The 17,061-nt window shown below is 35.1% G+C and overlaps 1 protein-coding gene across 1 annotated transcript in view; it reads left to right on the forward strand.

Moving 5' to 3' along the window:
- Positions 1–15,189, forward strand: part of tex264b (testis expressed 264, ER-phagy receptor b) — a 58,243-nt gene extending 43,054 nt beyond the window's left edge. The window contains exons 3-4 of the mRNA XM_073876208.1: positions 5,363–5,531; positions 13,348–15,189. Coding sequence (XP_073732309.1) covers positions 5,363–5,531; positions 13,348–13,646 — 468 coding nt within the window. The 3' untranslated portion in view covers positions 13,647–15,189. The remainder of the gene's footprint in view (positions 1–5,362; positions 5,532–13,347) is intronic.
- The last annotated feature ends 1,872 nt before the right edge of the window (positions 15,190–17,061 follow it).

The raw sequence follows: 17,061 nt of genomic DNA on the forward strand, positions 1-17,061 counted from the left end.
TATATTATTAGTTTGTGTGTTCCTCGAACCCATGAGCTTGCCGTTGCTGTCATGCTGTAATGTACCACTATAGGAATCCCTCGCACCCCAAACTCTTTTTTGATTAATTGTATAATAGAAATGCACTTTAATAACAGATCACATAACACAGTTTGGTCTCAATAGGAGGTTGCAATTTCTCTGTTGGAGCTCCTTAAATGTTTTCACATGAAGGATGCTTTGCTAGCTTTAATGAGATCAGAAAAATGGTAAATGGATGAGGATGAGGTTAAGAGCAAATACAGTAGTCAGGGTGCCATCTGTCTTAAAAGCAGAGAGTAATAAGAGAGAGACAGAGAGAGGGAGGACATGATGAAGAAGAAGTGGGTGGATACAAGTCTATCATCTTACTGATCTAACGGAGAACACAGAAAAACCTGCTCACTGCTTTTCAACTTTCTCTTTTATGTTCTCTCTCACTCTCTCGCTCTGAAATGTTAGCCATGAAATGATCTTGGTGCCTTGAGTCGATGTCCATCCCACAGATGTTTCATCAGCTATTCGTTGTATTTACATATTAAGCACTTGCTAAATAAATGGACATGAAATATTGATTCATGGTTAAATGATTTCATGAGGCAGTAGAGACGTGAAATTAGTGCCGTTGTGTAGGGAATCGTTTTATTCTCTCGAAAGCAAATGCTGCGTTTGGAAACCATGGATTTGAAAACATGGAAAAAAATTCCAGATTTGACCCAATTATTAGTTGAAACAATACAGCGAAGGTTAATTTAAATACTGCTGGATGCATTATAGGTCATAAACCCCACCAAACTTGAAGTCGCCATGAAACGGAAGTAGCGATTGCCTTATTTTCCCCGTGGTGATGTATATCCGAATAAAACGGCTTCTGGAATGAAATAAGGCAAGGTTGGATTTGAAATTGTCCATCGAGATCTGATTGGATCGTTTGAAGTTGGGTCGTGTTGCTAATTGCTAATCGCTGCGATCCTCTCCCGGACCCCGCCCACCTGCCATACATTATGACCGGAAGTGAAGAGAGATTGTTTTGAGGAGGGGAGGAGATTTGCATTTTTGATTAAAGATTATGAGCACACACGAATTTTTAAAAAATAATGAAGCTCACAGTTAAGTCATTGGTATGTTAATAATACCACAATATTAAAAAAAAAATATATATATATATATATATATATATATATATATATATATATATATATATATATATATATATATATATATATATATATATATATATATATTAGGGCTGTCAAAATTAACGCGTTAATAACGCGTTAACGCAAATTCATTTTAACTCCACTAATTTTATTAACGGAGATTAACGCAACGCGCAATTTCTGTTTGACCCTTGGTCCAGCCCATAGTTGAATGAACAGAGACGCAGACAAATGTGACTCTCTCTAAATGAGTAAAAAGTTGTCATAGAAATAAGAACATTAAGCAAATTGTCTACCAAATCCAATGCTCTAAATGCTCGTTGGACATCTGATATGATCTTTATTTATACGTCTGAGAGGTGTAACGTTACCGTCCTCCTAATGCTTAATCTAATACAAAGATGCGTCTCAATTCATTTTGGTTTCGCTTTTATGCATGACTTAGAAAATAGACTGCAGGACTTGCTTGATGTTAAAAGAGTCATTAAGAGAGATAAAGTTCGGTACCTGATTAATGTTAAAGAGTTATTAAGAGCGACAAGACTCAAAAGCGATCCCCTCACGCTGACTGACTGACACCTGAAGCGCGTGCACACAGACGCGCGAGTGCGCGACCCGGATATATAGACATCTACACAAAATTACAGTTTTACAAATATCTGTTTTGATAAGAATTCACGCAGGTAGGCTCTATAATCTGTTATGTTTTAAGTAAATGTTTGGTTAACTGTTGGGTAAAACTATCTGATGTGTAACATTATATTAGATCACTTAGATTTTAAGCCGATCTGATAATAGTTATACATTTCGAGTTATATTAGCAACACCGTCTGGCGGCGTGATGTGCGCCGGTTCCCGCAGCCCGCTGGTCAAACTGTGCAGGCAGCCTCTCTGCTCAATAAAGTATATAAAAGTGCTCAACCTGTTCGGCAGGTCCAAACATGTACAGGATTTATAAAAATACGGTGATCAATGAGCGGTTCCTCCTCAAATGGCTTAGCCTGTCATGATGTAAAAAGCCGCCGAACGCCTGTTTATTACAGTGTATGCGGTCGGATCCGAGTGTGCTGCAGCTGCTGACTGCTGCTGCGTATAAAATGACCGTGTGATTCGTTATAATCGCATAAACAATATAACAAAGCATCCTTTTATTTCACAAAACAATATATTTGAGATATTATTTGATAGACTAGTAAGTGTGGATTAAGGATGTTTAAAAATCTCTAGCCTGGTGGTCAGGACATGAATGGATCAAATCAGCAGATTTGCGAAGTTTTATTTATCTCCACATATATCATAAATAATAATTAGCAAGGTAACTTTGCAGTATAACACATTATATATTTCCTACAATGTATATATGATTTCCAAATTATATACGTAAGTATTAAACAGCAATAAATGTCTCATCTATCTCTATGGCTCTGGCTGAGTCTTTCTCCACTTCTCCCCAACGTGACGTCATCGCAGAATTGCGTTAAAAAAACCGTTAATACCAAAAACGTAAAAAAAGTGGTCTTTAAGACCATTTTTGAGACATTTTAAAAATTATACACATATCTTGAGTGATTTATGTACCCATTAATCGACAGTGGTGGTTAACCTGCAACATACACTTTAACATACATTTGCATAAAGCATCTATATATGTATATATGATTAGAATATTAAAAACCTGAAAAGTGTTAAATTAGGGTAAATTTAGAATGGATAAAAATGTGCGATTAATTTGCGATTAATCGCAGTTAACTCATGAAATCATGCGATTAATCTAGATTAATTTTTTAAATCTATTGACAGCCCTAATATATATATATATATATAGTTTTTCATTTCAATTTCATTGCGACTTTAAAATTTTAAATTACACTTTCCAACGATGGTTTCTGTTATTTTAGTTATTTTTATCATGTTGATTAGGGGTGACCCCGAATAGTCGAAGATTCGATGCATCGATAGGAGAAGCCTGATTCGACTACCAATCTCAGAGTCAAATCGTCGCAGATGTGTTATGAAATGAGGATCATTCAGTTTTGGCAGTATATGGATGCACATTATCTGATTTCACATATAACAGCTTTCTCCTAATATATTAATATACAGCATATTATGACAATGCTTTGCAAATAATATGTGAAGTAGCAGCTTTCAATAAATATTTTTAAAATGCGTTAATAAATTTAACAACCCCTGTGACAGGGCTACACGTACATAAGAAGTTTTTATGTTAATAAGCCATTGCCTCTTTGTTTAAAAGACAAAGCTGGCAATTCTGGCTATACTTTAAAATGTTATTTTATTTATAAATCACTCTGGGTTATCTGATTTATATATTTGGCTTGTGTTTTGTTTCTGTGCACTTCAGGCATTTTGCACATATTTGTTCTGCACCTTGTTACTTCTGACCTTATTTTATTAAAAAAAATATTTATTATAAACATAAATTCTGATCTAATTTAAGTCTGTAAATTTTGGATTGCTTTTCGTTGTATCGATGTTGCATTGTTGCGCGCTGGCCATGATGCTGGACATGCAATAGCCGAATGTGTTAGGTGCTCTGCGTCTCATATTTAGGAGTTCATCAAACTAAACATAAAAACTGATGTTTTTTGACAGGTATAAGTTTTAAAATGTATTTAAAGGTGCAGTGTGTAAATTTTAGTGGCATCTAGTGGTGAGGATGCGAATTGCAACCAATGGCTCAGTTAACTGCTCACCTCTCGCTTTTAAAATGCATAGAGAAGCTACGGTAGCCGCCAGCAGACAAATATGTCATCTTTGGAGACAGCTTCGTAAAAAAAAGTTTGTCCGTTAAGGGCTTCTTTAGAAACATGGCGGCACAAAATGGTGGCTTTCATGTAAGGGGACCCTCGGTTTGCAGATAAAAATGTCTCATTCTAAGGTAATAAAAACTTAAGGGCTCATTATAAAAGGTCTTTATACACCCCTGATTATATAGTTTTGTATATTATTTTGCATTTCTGTCAAGAGATCGTTCTAAAAATTACACACTGCACCTTTAAAACAGGGTGGTTATCTTGTCAAAAGTTAAACTACAAAACAGGTTAATGTTTCTTTAAATTTTGGTGATGACACAAAAAATATCTGCGCTGAAATTTATGCCTGACACGACTGTCTTTCTTGTGATTTTAATATTATGGTCGGTGTTCACTTTCAAATGATAGAAAAGAGATTCCTGAAATAAATAATATAGGAATCATCCGGTGTTTCTGTATCTTAAGTGAATAGAGATGATCAAAGTAAGCAAGCAGGTATTTCTGTGCTAAAACAATAACGCGTACGTAAAATCATTAATTTCAGAGTTTTTCTTGTTATAAATAAATGTTTAATGAATTGTATATAAAACTTAGTTTTTATATTTTACAGTAACAATCACAAATTATGTCATTTGTCGTTTTTTTGGTCATGACTGCTTTGACGCACTAAATCTCTAAATTAAATTAAATCGCTGAATTGTAGCCGGGGTTTTCAAGGCAGGATCACATTTGTTATTTTTTTTAGGATCAGTTATCAAAATGTTTTTTGTTATATCTTTGTGTGATGTTCTGTAGATTGTAGCTTTAAAATGTTATGAGGAATGATTAAACAAATGTTTATGTTGCCTTACATTTTACCTTAAAAAAAGTTAAGACAGTTTGGTCACTTTATCAGAAAGTTGTTTATGTGTGCTGCTTGTGAAAGAAAATAAAAGTTACCTATTTTTACCTGGTCTGCCCCCTCCCAACCCATGCACACACACATAGATGATTCGAATATGTAAATCTTTAGTCGTGGACACCCCAAATGTTGATGTAGGCTACTTTTACGTGTATATTTTTCTAATACGTTTGGTTTAGGATGGTTATTAGATACTATTAAAAAGGGGCGTTATTGCTTGATTTGTGGGAAATCCAGCTCACGATCACTACTGTGCCTACTCTCGCTCCAAATGACGTCATCTGTGCAAGATGTCAGCGGCCATTTTTGAGATACTTAGACATTGTAAGAAAATGAAGCCAATGTTGACATGTCGCCCATCTTTTTTACAGTCTATGATGGCATTACTGCAAGAAATCTTTCAGAACCTTTCTCAGCCTGAAAAATTCAAAGTTCAGGGATTTAAGGAACAGGGTTTCTGATATATGTAATGGTTAATAAAGTATGTGTTTTTTCTTTGTCTCTAGGTAAGGAAGTTGTGCGCACATCCATTTCTAGAGATTTACAGAGGGGGATTGATCCATTATATGAGTCCGTTGGCCCGGCAAGGAGATTTCTATGTTCCTGAGGTCAGAGAGCCTCAGAGATGGTTACTGGAAAAAGATTCAGAAGAAGATAGAAGGACAGACATCACAGGTAAAATATATACTAAATGATGATTTGGTAAGATTTTGGCCATCATTTAAAGCATAATCAGGGTATGCAAAAGATTCGTAGGGCAAAATTCTTAATTTTCTATCCCTAATTGTGTCATATACTCATAATTAATAGCCGTTATGATGAATCTTAGTCTCTGATGAAGATTTAAAGTGAACCTATTGTCCGATTCACGTTTTTACATTTCTTTTGGTGTGTAAGTGTGTAGTAGTACATTCACGATATGCAAAAGGTACATACCGCAAAGTAACCGATGACGCGAGTTATCGTCTCCAGCGTAAATCTTTTTTCTTTGACTACAACAAACACACGGATTGTATGTAACAGTTTACTTCCGGGGATTGGTGATGTAGTAAAGACCGACATTATCATAATTCCTGTTTGGACTGACAGCCTGTAAGTTAACTCCTGTTAGCATTGCATTATGCGCGAATCTTTCAAACATGGTAAGCAGCATCACATTTCCAGCTGACATTAAAGGTATTTGGGCCAATCACAACGTACAGATTAGCTGGCCAATCAGGGACAGAGCTTTTTAAATCCGTGCATTTCAGCAAGAAAGTGAAATCTGGCTGTACAAAAATGTACGTTATGTGGAAAATAATGTGTTTTTTTAACCATAAACCATGCGGACACATTGTATTATAAAAAAAACACAAAATAAAGTTGTTTTTTAGCAATGAAATAGGTGCTCTTTAATACGTAGTGTGTTTCAGTGGAGTTTTGATAAGGATGTGTCACATTAGCTGAACTCCACAATCTCCTACACCTGTTCTGCTGATAATGAGACATAATCTGTGTGTGTATGTGTATGTACGGCTCATTGCTCTGGTCAGACCATAGCCTAGGGGTACTACTGAACAAAATGAAACACGGGTGAGCTGCTGGTGACCTGGGGGATGTGTTGTCCACACCAGCTGTCCTGTGTGAGTTCTAGTGAGTTCCACCTGTTAGTCTTCTACCCTGATATAAACACATGATAATAACTATAATGTATGATGGGAGAGAAGATTAAAGCAGAGATGACAGAAGATTAAAGGACACATTTGAAGCCCCATGTGTCCGATTTTAGATCTGGTGGTTTGTTGTGTCCTGATGGGGTGCTAAATTTAATATGTTTTACGGCATGTACTGTTCCTGCTGTTCTCTCTTCAGTCGAGTCTTGGAAGAACAGCTTAAATTTTTTGGTTCGATTTTTTGGGTAGACCAGAAAAACGAACCAATCCAAAACCATTAAAACAGGCCAGGTTGTCCAAACATTTCTGCTTGGCATTTCTCATACTATTGCTTCTCTACGACATATCGCTTTATTGTTTCTCCTCACTTTTGCTAAATGCATAAATCTATTTCTTCTTCAGTAGAGCATGCAGACTCTAGACACGTTTCCATCACCCTTCAAATTGAAATGGCAAATAAAAAATGCATCCAATGGAAACACGTCCATTTCGCAAATACTTGGGTGAGGCGGTTTTTCAGGCAATTCGAAAAAGAAGTATTACACAAACCTTTAGAAATGCCATTGCGGTATTTTGATGTCATCCGCATGTCTGCATGGCGTCGTATGAATCAAAGCACCTGTCCCATAATTTTTGGATTGACTTATATAGAACAAAATTACGCAGTTTTAGTCGCATAACATCAGTTAATGAAAACGCTGTCATTTCCCAATAGTTTTATCTACATTAAGAAAGATTTTGTGCAAATCTTTAATGGAAAGAAACCATGTGAGAATCAACATTCACCAAGGGCCAAAACCAAATAAATATCACGCTAATTAGTTGCAGTTGACTAGTAATTTTAGGATCAAATACTTGACTCATTTTTTTACAATTTTGGACATATTTACTATCAAAGGTTTTGTCTAGAATACCTTTAAATTTAGGGTTTAAAGTCCAAGGGCTCTATGCGCGACGCTAGTGTCTTTTGCTAGTTTCAACTCGGCGCAATTATCATTTTCACGTTTAGCGCCACGTTGTTTAAATAGCAAATGCATTTGCGCCAAATTTTGCGCCCATGGGCGTTCTGGTCTGAAAACGAGGTGTGTTCAGGCGCATTGTTGGCGCGTTGCTATTTTGAGACAACTAAAAATGACTACACCATTGACCAACAAAAACCTGGTCTAAAGTCTAAAGTCAATGACGCAATGTTGTTATTTGTTATTTAAAGAGCGCGTTAGTAACATGCGCCTATAAACGGGACGACAACGCGGGTTTGCTTATCACATACATGAATGCACAGCAGCACAAAAAAAGCTTTTAAATATGAAAGATTAAAGGATTAAAATGTAAAAGATTATTATTGAGTCTCTTGGACATTAACGAGGACCGATTATGAGACGTAAGAAGGCGTAAAGAGCTGCTTCACCTGTAGTCTGGTAAGTAAATAAATGCTTTGCTTTAAACAAATGCATCTATTTTTTTTTTATTTAAATGCTACCCTACGGATTTATTGTATATGATGACTCTATACCTGTGGATATGGTGAGATGAGAAACATTTTAAGTAATGCTTTGTAAAAATCCCATCGCGCTGTCCGAGTGCTTAAAAGCTTAAACGTAAATTATTTACCTCTTATTTGTATTTTTAGTGTACAAAGCTTTTCTTGCATATTTGCAAATAATTTTATGACATTACAATGATTATGTAGGATATTAAAACATTAAAAGCAATTAAAAGCCTGCTATTTGTACTTCTATGACCGAAAGAAAAATGCTTTTAAAGGTTTTAATCCAAAAAATTTAAATTTTAATTAAAATGAAAACAACAAATTTTTTTAACATTTTTCTTAAACTGGGGGTCTTCTTCCTCCACTTAAAATTTTTCAGTTTACAAAGTCCATCATCTAAATACGGATTAGACATAGCGCAAGCGCAACTGTCTTTTAACGGAGAGATAAGACTCTCATTGGTTTATTGCATGTTACGCCCAAAACACACCCATTACTTATTGGGAGAATATGAACAATCCTTTTTGACCGTGTACTCGGTGCACAAACCACTTTTACCGTCGTTAAATTAGCAAAAGTGTCATCGGACACGACCATTTAGACTGTGCGCTTTAGCAATGCGCTTAGATTGATAAAATAGGGCCCCAAGAGTTTCAGCATTTTAACCTGGACATACAGTAAACAGAAAGTTTTAGGATTTTGAAAGCAAAAGAGTTATCACATAAAATGAGTAAGAAGTATTTAAGATATTAAAGTCTGTAAAAAATGAAAATGTTTGTAACCGAATCTTCATATTTTGTTACGAGGTAAAGTGAGACAGTCTGCATCATTAGGAAAAAACAGTTTTTAAATAAAAATAAAATAAATGCAAAATACAGTTTCAATTCTGGTAGGAAATATTTATGATTTTGTCAATTCACCCTCCAGCTAAACTTTATTTTTGGCCCTGCTGCTAATTTAAGCCTTTGACTGGGAAAGGACATTTCTTTTGTGTTTGTGTCTTGATAAAAGACTTCATCAGTTTGGTCTGTCTAACAAAGTCTTTCTCAACACCAGGAGTATTTAAGCAGATCCCAAAAACATTCAGTTGATGAAGAGGTGATGAAGCGTTAGTGATTTTTGCTGAAGTATTTTTAAAGAACAGATGGGTGCTTTTAATGCTTCATCTATTAAGTACTTTTCAGTCAAGCAGATGTTCGGTGTCAAAATCTGAAGTGATATATCATAGTTAAATTTTAATAGATTTGCATGTATTATAATTGCTTTTGGGGATAAAATGCAATGATTTATAAAGAATAAATTAGGCTCATGTTAAGATACGCATATCTAATAATGTCATCAAGTTTTTTTATTGTCATGCTGTGAGAATAACTTTTTTTGCTGTTATAATACTGACCTCTGTCTGTTCAGAGTTAAGCATTTAACATTTAAACATCTGTTCTGTGTGAAAGATGCTGTTCACTGCTTAAAAACAGTAAGTGGCATATAATGATTTAAATGGTAAAACCAGTGTTAGTCCCTCCAGAAAAACACAATTATGCGTTAAATTATGCAATCGCATAATCAGCCAAAGTCCGCATATTTATGCGGGGGATGCATTTTTCAAATACGCCGCACTTTTGCAGCATAAACTGCAGATTTTCGTGCTCAAAATATGCTGGGCTTGCATGATTTCATAATCCCCGCTTTTTCGTAGCAAAAATCACATATATCTTAGCAGAAAGTTGAAAAATGTTGCATTTACCTATTGTCATGGGAACGTTATGAAGTGAAGTGATGATGTGACGTGAACATTATTGAAAAGCTGCAAAAGCTGAAAACAGTTTTTGCAAGTTCCCACAATTTTATTGCACAAAATTGCTTCAATATTCTGCATATTCATTCGCATTAAAAAAAAACGTGCCGCCAGATCAAGGATTGTTGCCCGCAAGATCAAGGATTGTTGCCCGCAACAATCACACAAAAACTCTGCGTTTTTCTGGAAGGACTGCAATGTGTGCTAAATTAATTAAATCTTTAGATTTTACATTGAGCTTTAAATGTTGCTTAAACATTTAATCAAAATTGTTATTGTACAACTATTATAAATTAAACATGCATGCATTGTACATGCATACATGTACATTATTATTGATGCACCGATATATCGGCCAATAATCTTTATCTGTCCATAAAAGCAGTTTATCACACTATTGGCTGATAGTTTAATAAGCAGCTGATAGTCATGGCCGATATATCCTGTCAATCAAAATAGACCAGGAAAATGCTATGAATTTGAGCTCTGTGTATAGATAGAAATATTGGTCATTATGTGAACGAATAACATTCAGAAAATGTAATCTTTAGAATTTAGTTGCAAGTTAATATAACAACCAAACTATTGGTATCGGCAGATATAAGTCTAAATAATCGGCTATTGGAATCAGTGGACATAATGGAATATTGGTGCATCTCTAATTGTTACTGTAAACTCTATAGACTTAGCAATATACAATATACAAATAGTATACATGCATAAACCTTTTAAGTGAGTTTAGAATAGTTTGCCAACTTTTGAAATCATTAACAAAAGACATGGTTTTAACCTCCCTATTATTATATTTATTTTTAACATTCAGCACTGTTTCTTCCTGTTCTTCAGATATATTTATGTTTGACCCATAAGATACGTTTTTGATATACAGTATTGTTAAATATGCATGCAACTGGCATACAAAGACCATTTTTTTATTGTCCCACAATATCAGTCAATCAAAATGTATTTATATAGCACTTTTTACAATGTTATCTTTCAGAGCAGCTTTACATAACAATAAAAAATAAAAGAGACCGGAAAAATGAAATATTAAGTATTATATTCTATTAAATTGATATTATTCTAAACAGAGATGGCAATAGAGCCCAATCTCTTTATCCTCTCTCTCTCTTTTATACACTCCTCTCGTCAGCTCTCCGTCGGATCTGTCCTACAAAAATGCAATGCTGACAAGAAGAGCAGAAGGCAGAAAAACCAACTGACGGCCAACTAATAGACACACAAACCTTCCCTGCATCTTTAAAACACTGACATAGGCAGAAAAACAGCTGAGACGCAGGAGGTACTGATGTGTTTGTCACTCTGACACGCTGAGTGTTAGCATGTGGGGTCTCCTTTACACAAACACACATCTACACACATTGTTCATGGGTGTCTGGAATCTCTCTCAATCTGTTTTCTCTTGTGTCGTCCAATTACTTTCTGTGTGTGTATAGGTTTGCCTAAATTAATTCACTTTTTTAAATAATGACCTGATAAATGTAAAAAACATGTTAAAAAAATCTTAAAGACAAGTCAAAAGCTCATAAATTGGCTGATTCATGTGTCATTTTAAATCTAATGATGTCAACCCGATAGGGCTGCATGATATTAAAGAAAAATGCAATATGCCATAACAACTTTCTTAATATTGCCATTTATGATATGCAGTATGCTGTTGTTTTAAGTTTGTAAATTGAATATTGAATATAATAAAATATATTTTAAAACTATAGATGATTTTAAGGTACATGTTTTTAGCGGCATCTAGTGTTGAGATTGCCACAACCTCAATTTCGAAACGCAATGAGAAGCTACGGTAGCTGCCAAAGGACAAAAATGTTGTCATCTAGAGATGAAACGCGCTCAGTAGGACAGTTTGTCAGTTTAGGGCTAAACATGCCGTTGACTTCAATGTAAGGAGACATAAAAACGATAAAAACGGCTCATTCTAAAGTAATGAAAACAATACAGCTCATTATGTAAAATCTTTAACTTGCCAGCCGTAAAAAAAATAAAAGTTTCACTTCAGGAAAATGTTCTTAAAAATATACATACATACAAATATATCAAATGAAAGAAATGAAACAGACCCTCTGCTTTCAAACAATAAAGAAACAAAACGGGAAAATTTTTTCATCCTATATTATTATATTCTCTGCTTATAAACACTAAAATATGGGTATTTTTTTAATTAATTTTTTAAGCTAAAAGCTGAAATAATTGCATTTTTGTGAATTTTGTTAGAGATCAGATTCAGAATGATTATCAAAACATACACGGAGTGTAAAATTAATAAATAACTTTTTGCTTTTTTATTGGATAAGTGGATAATTGCGGTTTTACAGATAACCATAAAAACTCATCAGGAACATGTTTTTTTCATGCAAATGTTTTCTCTTAATTGACGAGATAACTTGTCAATGGCGGCGAAAGAGTTAAAGAAAAATGCAGTATGCAATAAAAACGTTCTTCATATTGCAATACATGATAAGCGATACGCTGTTGCTTTTAGTTTGTAAATTAAATATTTGAATATAATAAAATATATTGAAACTATAAATGATTTAAAGGGTACAGTATAGGTTTTTAGCGGCATTTAGTGGTGAGATTGCGACCAACCTCAATTTCGAAACGCAATGAGAAGCTACGGTAGCTGCCACAGGACAACCATGTTGTCATTTGAGACAGCGTAGCGACAAAACGCGCCGTGTAGGACAGTTTGTCCGTTTAGGGCTACTGTAGAAACATGACGGCGACTTCAATGTAAGGGGACCCACTGTGTATGTAGATAAAAATGGCTCATTCTAAGGTAATAAAAACAATATATTTCATTATGTAAGGTCTTTATACACCACTGATAGTTGTGTATATAGTTATGTAGATTAAATTGCATTTTGTCAAAAGATTTTTCTTAAAGTAACACAATGCACATACCAACATACGTGTTTCATATTGTATTATGGAGTTACAAAATTCGACTTTACAAAACTTCAACAATCATTCAGTTATTGCAAACCATTACTATGTGCATATTGCCATGTGCAAATTTGCAATATTCCCGGTCCCTGCAACCTTATTCAGTTTTTTTGAGTATTAGGGTTTATTTGAAAAGATTTGCATGGTGGTCAAAACATCATATTTGACTTAGGCCAGTATGCCACTAAGAAAGCACCCGGAAGACCCCAATCCATATACCAATGCACCAAAAACCTCTAGAATTATGGTAGTCGTTTTGAACAGGCAATCCATCACATTTTTCCTTTTCAAGGACCGAAAGATTGTAGCTGTTCAATGCAGTGAATCACCTTCAGTGCAAACATTCAACAAGAAGCACCGTTGCAGAAGCAACCTGATCAAACCGAAAGAATCAAGCGTCTCTCCTTCGATCTAAAATGAGAAGCAATTCGGGGGCGAGCAAGCTACTAAATGTTTCATAGGCTTTGTTGCGGCAGCCGTACAGGAGATGCTTCATTAGTGAAGGTGCTGCTTGCACCCTGTGACACGGCGACAAAATGAATCACCTAAGCTGTGTTTGTGTGTGCGTGTAAACAGGTGCCGACTCCCACAGCGAGCGCAGCTCCACGAGCCGTCTGCCTCCTGAAAGTCGAGACGCCTCACCTGCTCCGTCCAGCACGCCGTCTAGCTCGCAGGGAGATGGAGACAGACACCGGGAGTATGATCGAGACCACGCAGAGAGGAGCGACGACACCTCCAGCATCTCCTCCTACGAGGAGCTGGACCTTGAGTCAGACAGGACGGTGAGGTGTGATCACACCCCTCCGCTCCTCAGAGGAGACAGCAAAAACAACCTGCAGGGTCAGGACAGAGATATGATGGTTGAGGAAGAGTGATAGGGATGCATAAAGGGAATTTGGGGGAAATTAATTATAGGCTTTAAAGGAATAGTGCACCCAGAATTGTTACATTTGGGTTAGCTTTTCTTTTAAAGGTGCTGCTTTTGACAAATTGACACAATTCAAGCTGTAAAGATAACACTGCTGCGTATCCTGAAGGGTATTAACAGGTATATAATTGTGCCTGTAAAAATAATAAAAAAATAACAAGTCAGGTAACCTGGATTTCTTGAAAAACATTCTCATTTGTAGAGCTCCCTCATTAGTATTGCATTGGTAAATATGTTTGTTTGTTTGTTTGTAACTAATTGAAATAATGATTGAAGTTAAACTAGCATCCTTTTATAATTTAATGTGTTTGCAAATGTACCGTTATGTTCATCTTACAGTTATTTACCCGTAAGACCAATGTGTTATTTTCTTTGCGCACATTCAGTCTTCATCCTTCAATAATCACTAATGTGCACCCAACGAAACTCCAGAAATTGAAGATTTATGTGACTTGAATAGTAATTCATCAACACCATATGTTCCTAGACAAACGAAATATATATTTGCACCATGCAAAATCTGACATTGCCGTGGGAGAAGTTAGCAGATTTCCAACACTTGTTGTTGTTGTTGTTTGTTTTTTATTGTTTGCATTTGAAGTGTTTAGAGGGATGCATAACGCGATTAATCGCGATTAATCTATAACAAAATACAAGTTTTTATTTACATCATATATGTGTGTAAACTGTGTTTTTTTTTCTTAAATTATACATGCATGTGTGCATATTTTTATACACATATATTATTATACACAGTTCACACACACATATATGATGTAAACAAAAACTTTTATTCTGCTATAGATTAATCGCGATTAATGAATAGCAGAATAAAAGTTTTTTGTTTACATCATATATCTGTGTGAACTGTGTATAATAACTTTGTATAGATAAATGCACACACATGCATGTATATATTTAAGAAATGTTAGCATGTGTATATACAATTGTATATTTATGCATAATTTATATTATATAAAAATATAAATACTTAATATATATAAAAAAATTAATTATACATGCATGTGTGCATATTTATATATATACACAATTATTATACACAGTTCACACACACATATATTTTATTTTGTTATAGATTAATCGCGATTAATCGTTATGCATCCTTTGTTTAGAGTACATAACCGTTTTATGTGCTGTATATTTCAATTCATTTTTCTCTATTAATACAAATTACACTTGATGATCAGTGTAGTATGTTGCTGTAGTGTTTTCTATACGTTTAATGTTGATACGTTTCCAGTTTGATATTAAGAAGCTCCACTGACTATTTTGACTTGTTTTGGTTTTTTTTTTATTTTTATAAAGAAGCAACTGCGAGTCTCAGTTGATGTGCTGACATTAATGTTTACCCTTGAAAGATTTTCTGTTTATATTCTTCACACCTGACAGACTTGATATCTTTGTGTTTAAAATGTTTTAATGATTTGTTTTACTAGTTGTTGATCAACTTAATAAAGTGTTTTAACAGGGCTGATTGTTGGTGTTGGTCTTTTACAAATGTCATGAATGTCCACTGAATTAAAAACGGGTGTGACTGCAACCCAATATTAAATAGTCTGTTTCACTTACATCACATTATGGAAGTCAAATGAGTTACTATCTTAGTTGGCAGAAGTTGCCTGTGGGTTGGAGTTGGTATTAACAGTAGAAGAAGTTATATCAGCCATACATTACACCGTTATTCGATTTCCTCAGTGCCTGGAGCTTAAACAACATCCACACACCTTGTTGATCATTTTCTTGTTCTGATACATCAACCATTTCCAATAAAGCATGGTTGTTGAGACACTTTGATGTCTTATTTCTTTAGGTTTCCCTCCAGACAAACACAAACTACCTTTCTCTCTGTATTATGGTGTCTGTGCGTCATTCTTTGTTGTAAAAAAACAACTGTCTGATCTACTGAGAGATCGACTTTTTGATACAAACCTGAACAGAATCGACAATTACATCCTGAAGCATTATAAATCAAAGCACAGTTTCTAATGCTTGGCTCAATTTTTACGACTGACCTGAATCAACTTCTCAACGCTTCAACTCAGACTGTAACAAATAGATGTTATTTCAGCACGAATGCATCGCAAACTTGTCACTTAGCATAACAATGGAAGGTTTTTCAAGATGTTGCATCATCCTATTTTTTTTACCTAAACACATTTTTTTACAATAGTTGACAAATGACCAGTTGCATAAGGGCAGAAAAGTTTGGAGCAATCTGTAACATGTATCCGAGCATCCCTGCACTCCTTAAAATGTCAGCCTGTTTGTCACCTTCTCTGCCATTACGATATTCAGCAGACTTTTTGTTCGAGAGAAAATTGGTCCCTTTGTGTTAGAGATGGCTATTATATTATACTTCGCAAGTGTTTGTTGCCCTAATAATCACTGTAGGCATGTGCAGTTCTCTTTACTGTCCTCTGAAAATATCTAAACTGCTAGATGTGTGGAAGACAAGGAAAGCTTTGTGCTCCCATCAGAAATGCTCATTCCTGTGTTGACCAACCCCCCTTCCCTTCCTGATTTGGCTTTAATTGGTTGAGAATCGGATTTTGAGGGCACTTGAGGGGTCTTAACACAGCCCTTTAGACCTAAAGCACTGCATGCTTGCATACTGATCCATGCATTCGTTGTGTTGTCAGGGGGAAGGTGTTTGAAGTTTTCATTTGTTCATATGTATTGCTATGCTGTTTTAATGATGAAGCTATTCATGCATGCTGAAGTCTTTTTGGTTTGGGCTCCACCCCCGTGAATCGAAATCAGCAAGTGGGTGGGATTCAACATTTCCATTGTGATGCATTAAACATGCAATTAATATTACATTTGGCAGACTTTGCATTAGAGTAGTATACACTTTTGTTTCGTGGAAAATAAATCAAAACTATTTAAAATGCCTCAATGCATGCTTATTAATTATAAGAACCTGACTATCCATATTTATTAACCCAGGTTAAAGTGTCTACAATGTAAGATATGAAACAATAACCTATATTATTGTACATTAAACAGCACTAAAATTATCCTGGGTCAACATAGATCAATGTATAAGACTAGGCTCCTAAATAATCTAGCTAAGACCAGCATAAGTTGATTGCTGGTTTTAGTTTACGGTGGCAGTACCTGGTTTAAGCTGGTCCTCCAAGCCTTGCAAAGCTAGACCAGCTTAAAAAGTGACCAAAACACAGCTAGACCAGCTTACTACACCAACCAAAACCAGCTTACCTGCTTATACTGGTTTTATCTTTTTTTTTCAGTATGGGAGGGAGAAAGCAATTTTTTATTTATAAAATGTATAATTATATAAACAATTTATAAATATTTATAAATACTGTAGCATTTTAGCA

This window comes from Misgurnus anguillicaudatus, chromosome 14 (assembly GCF_027580225.2).
Source record: "Misgurnus anguillicaudatus chromosome 14, ASM2758022v2, whole genome shotgun sequence".
Taxonomy (NCBI): Eukaryota; Metazoa; Chordata; class Actinopteri; order Cypriniformes; family Cobitidae; genus Misgurnus; species Misgurnus anguillicaudatus.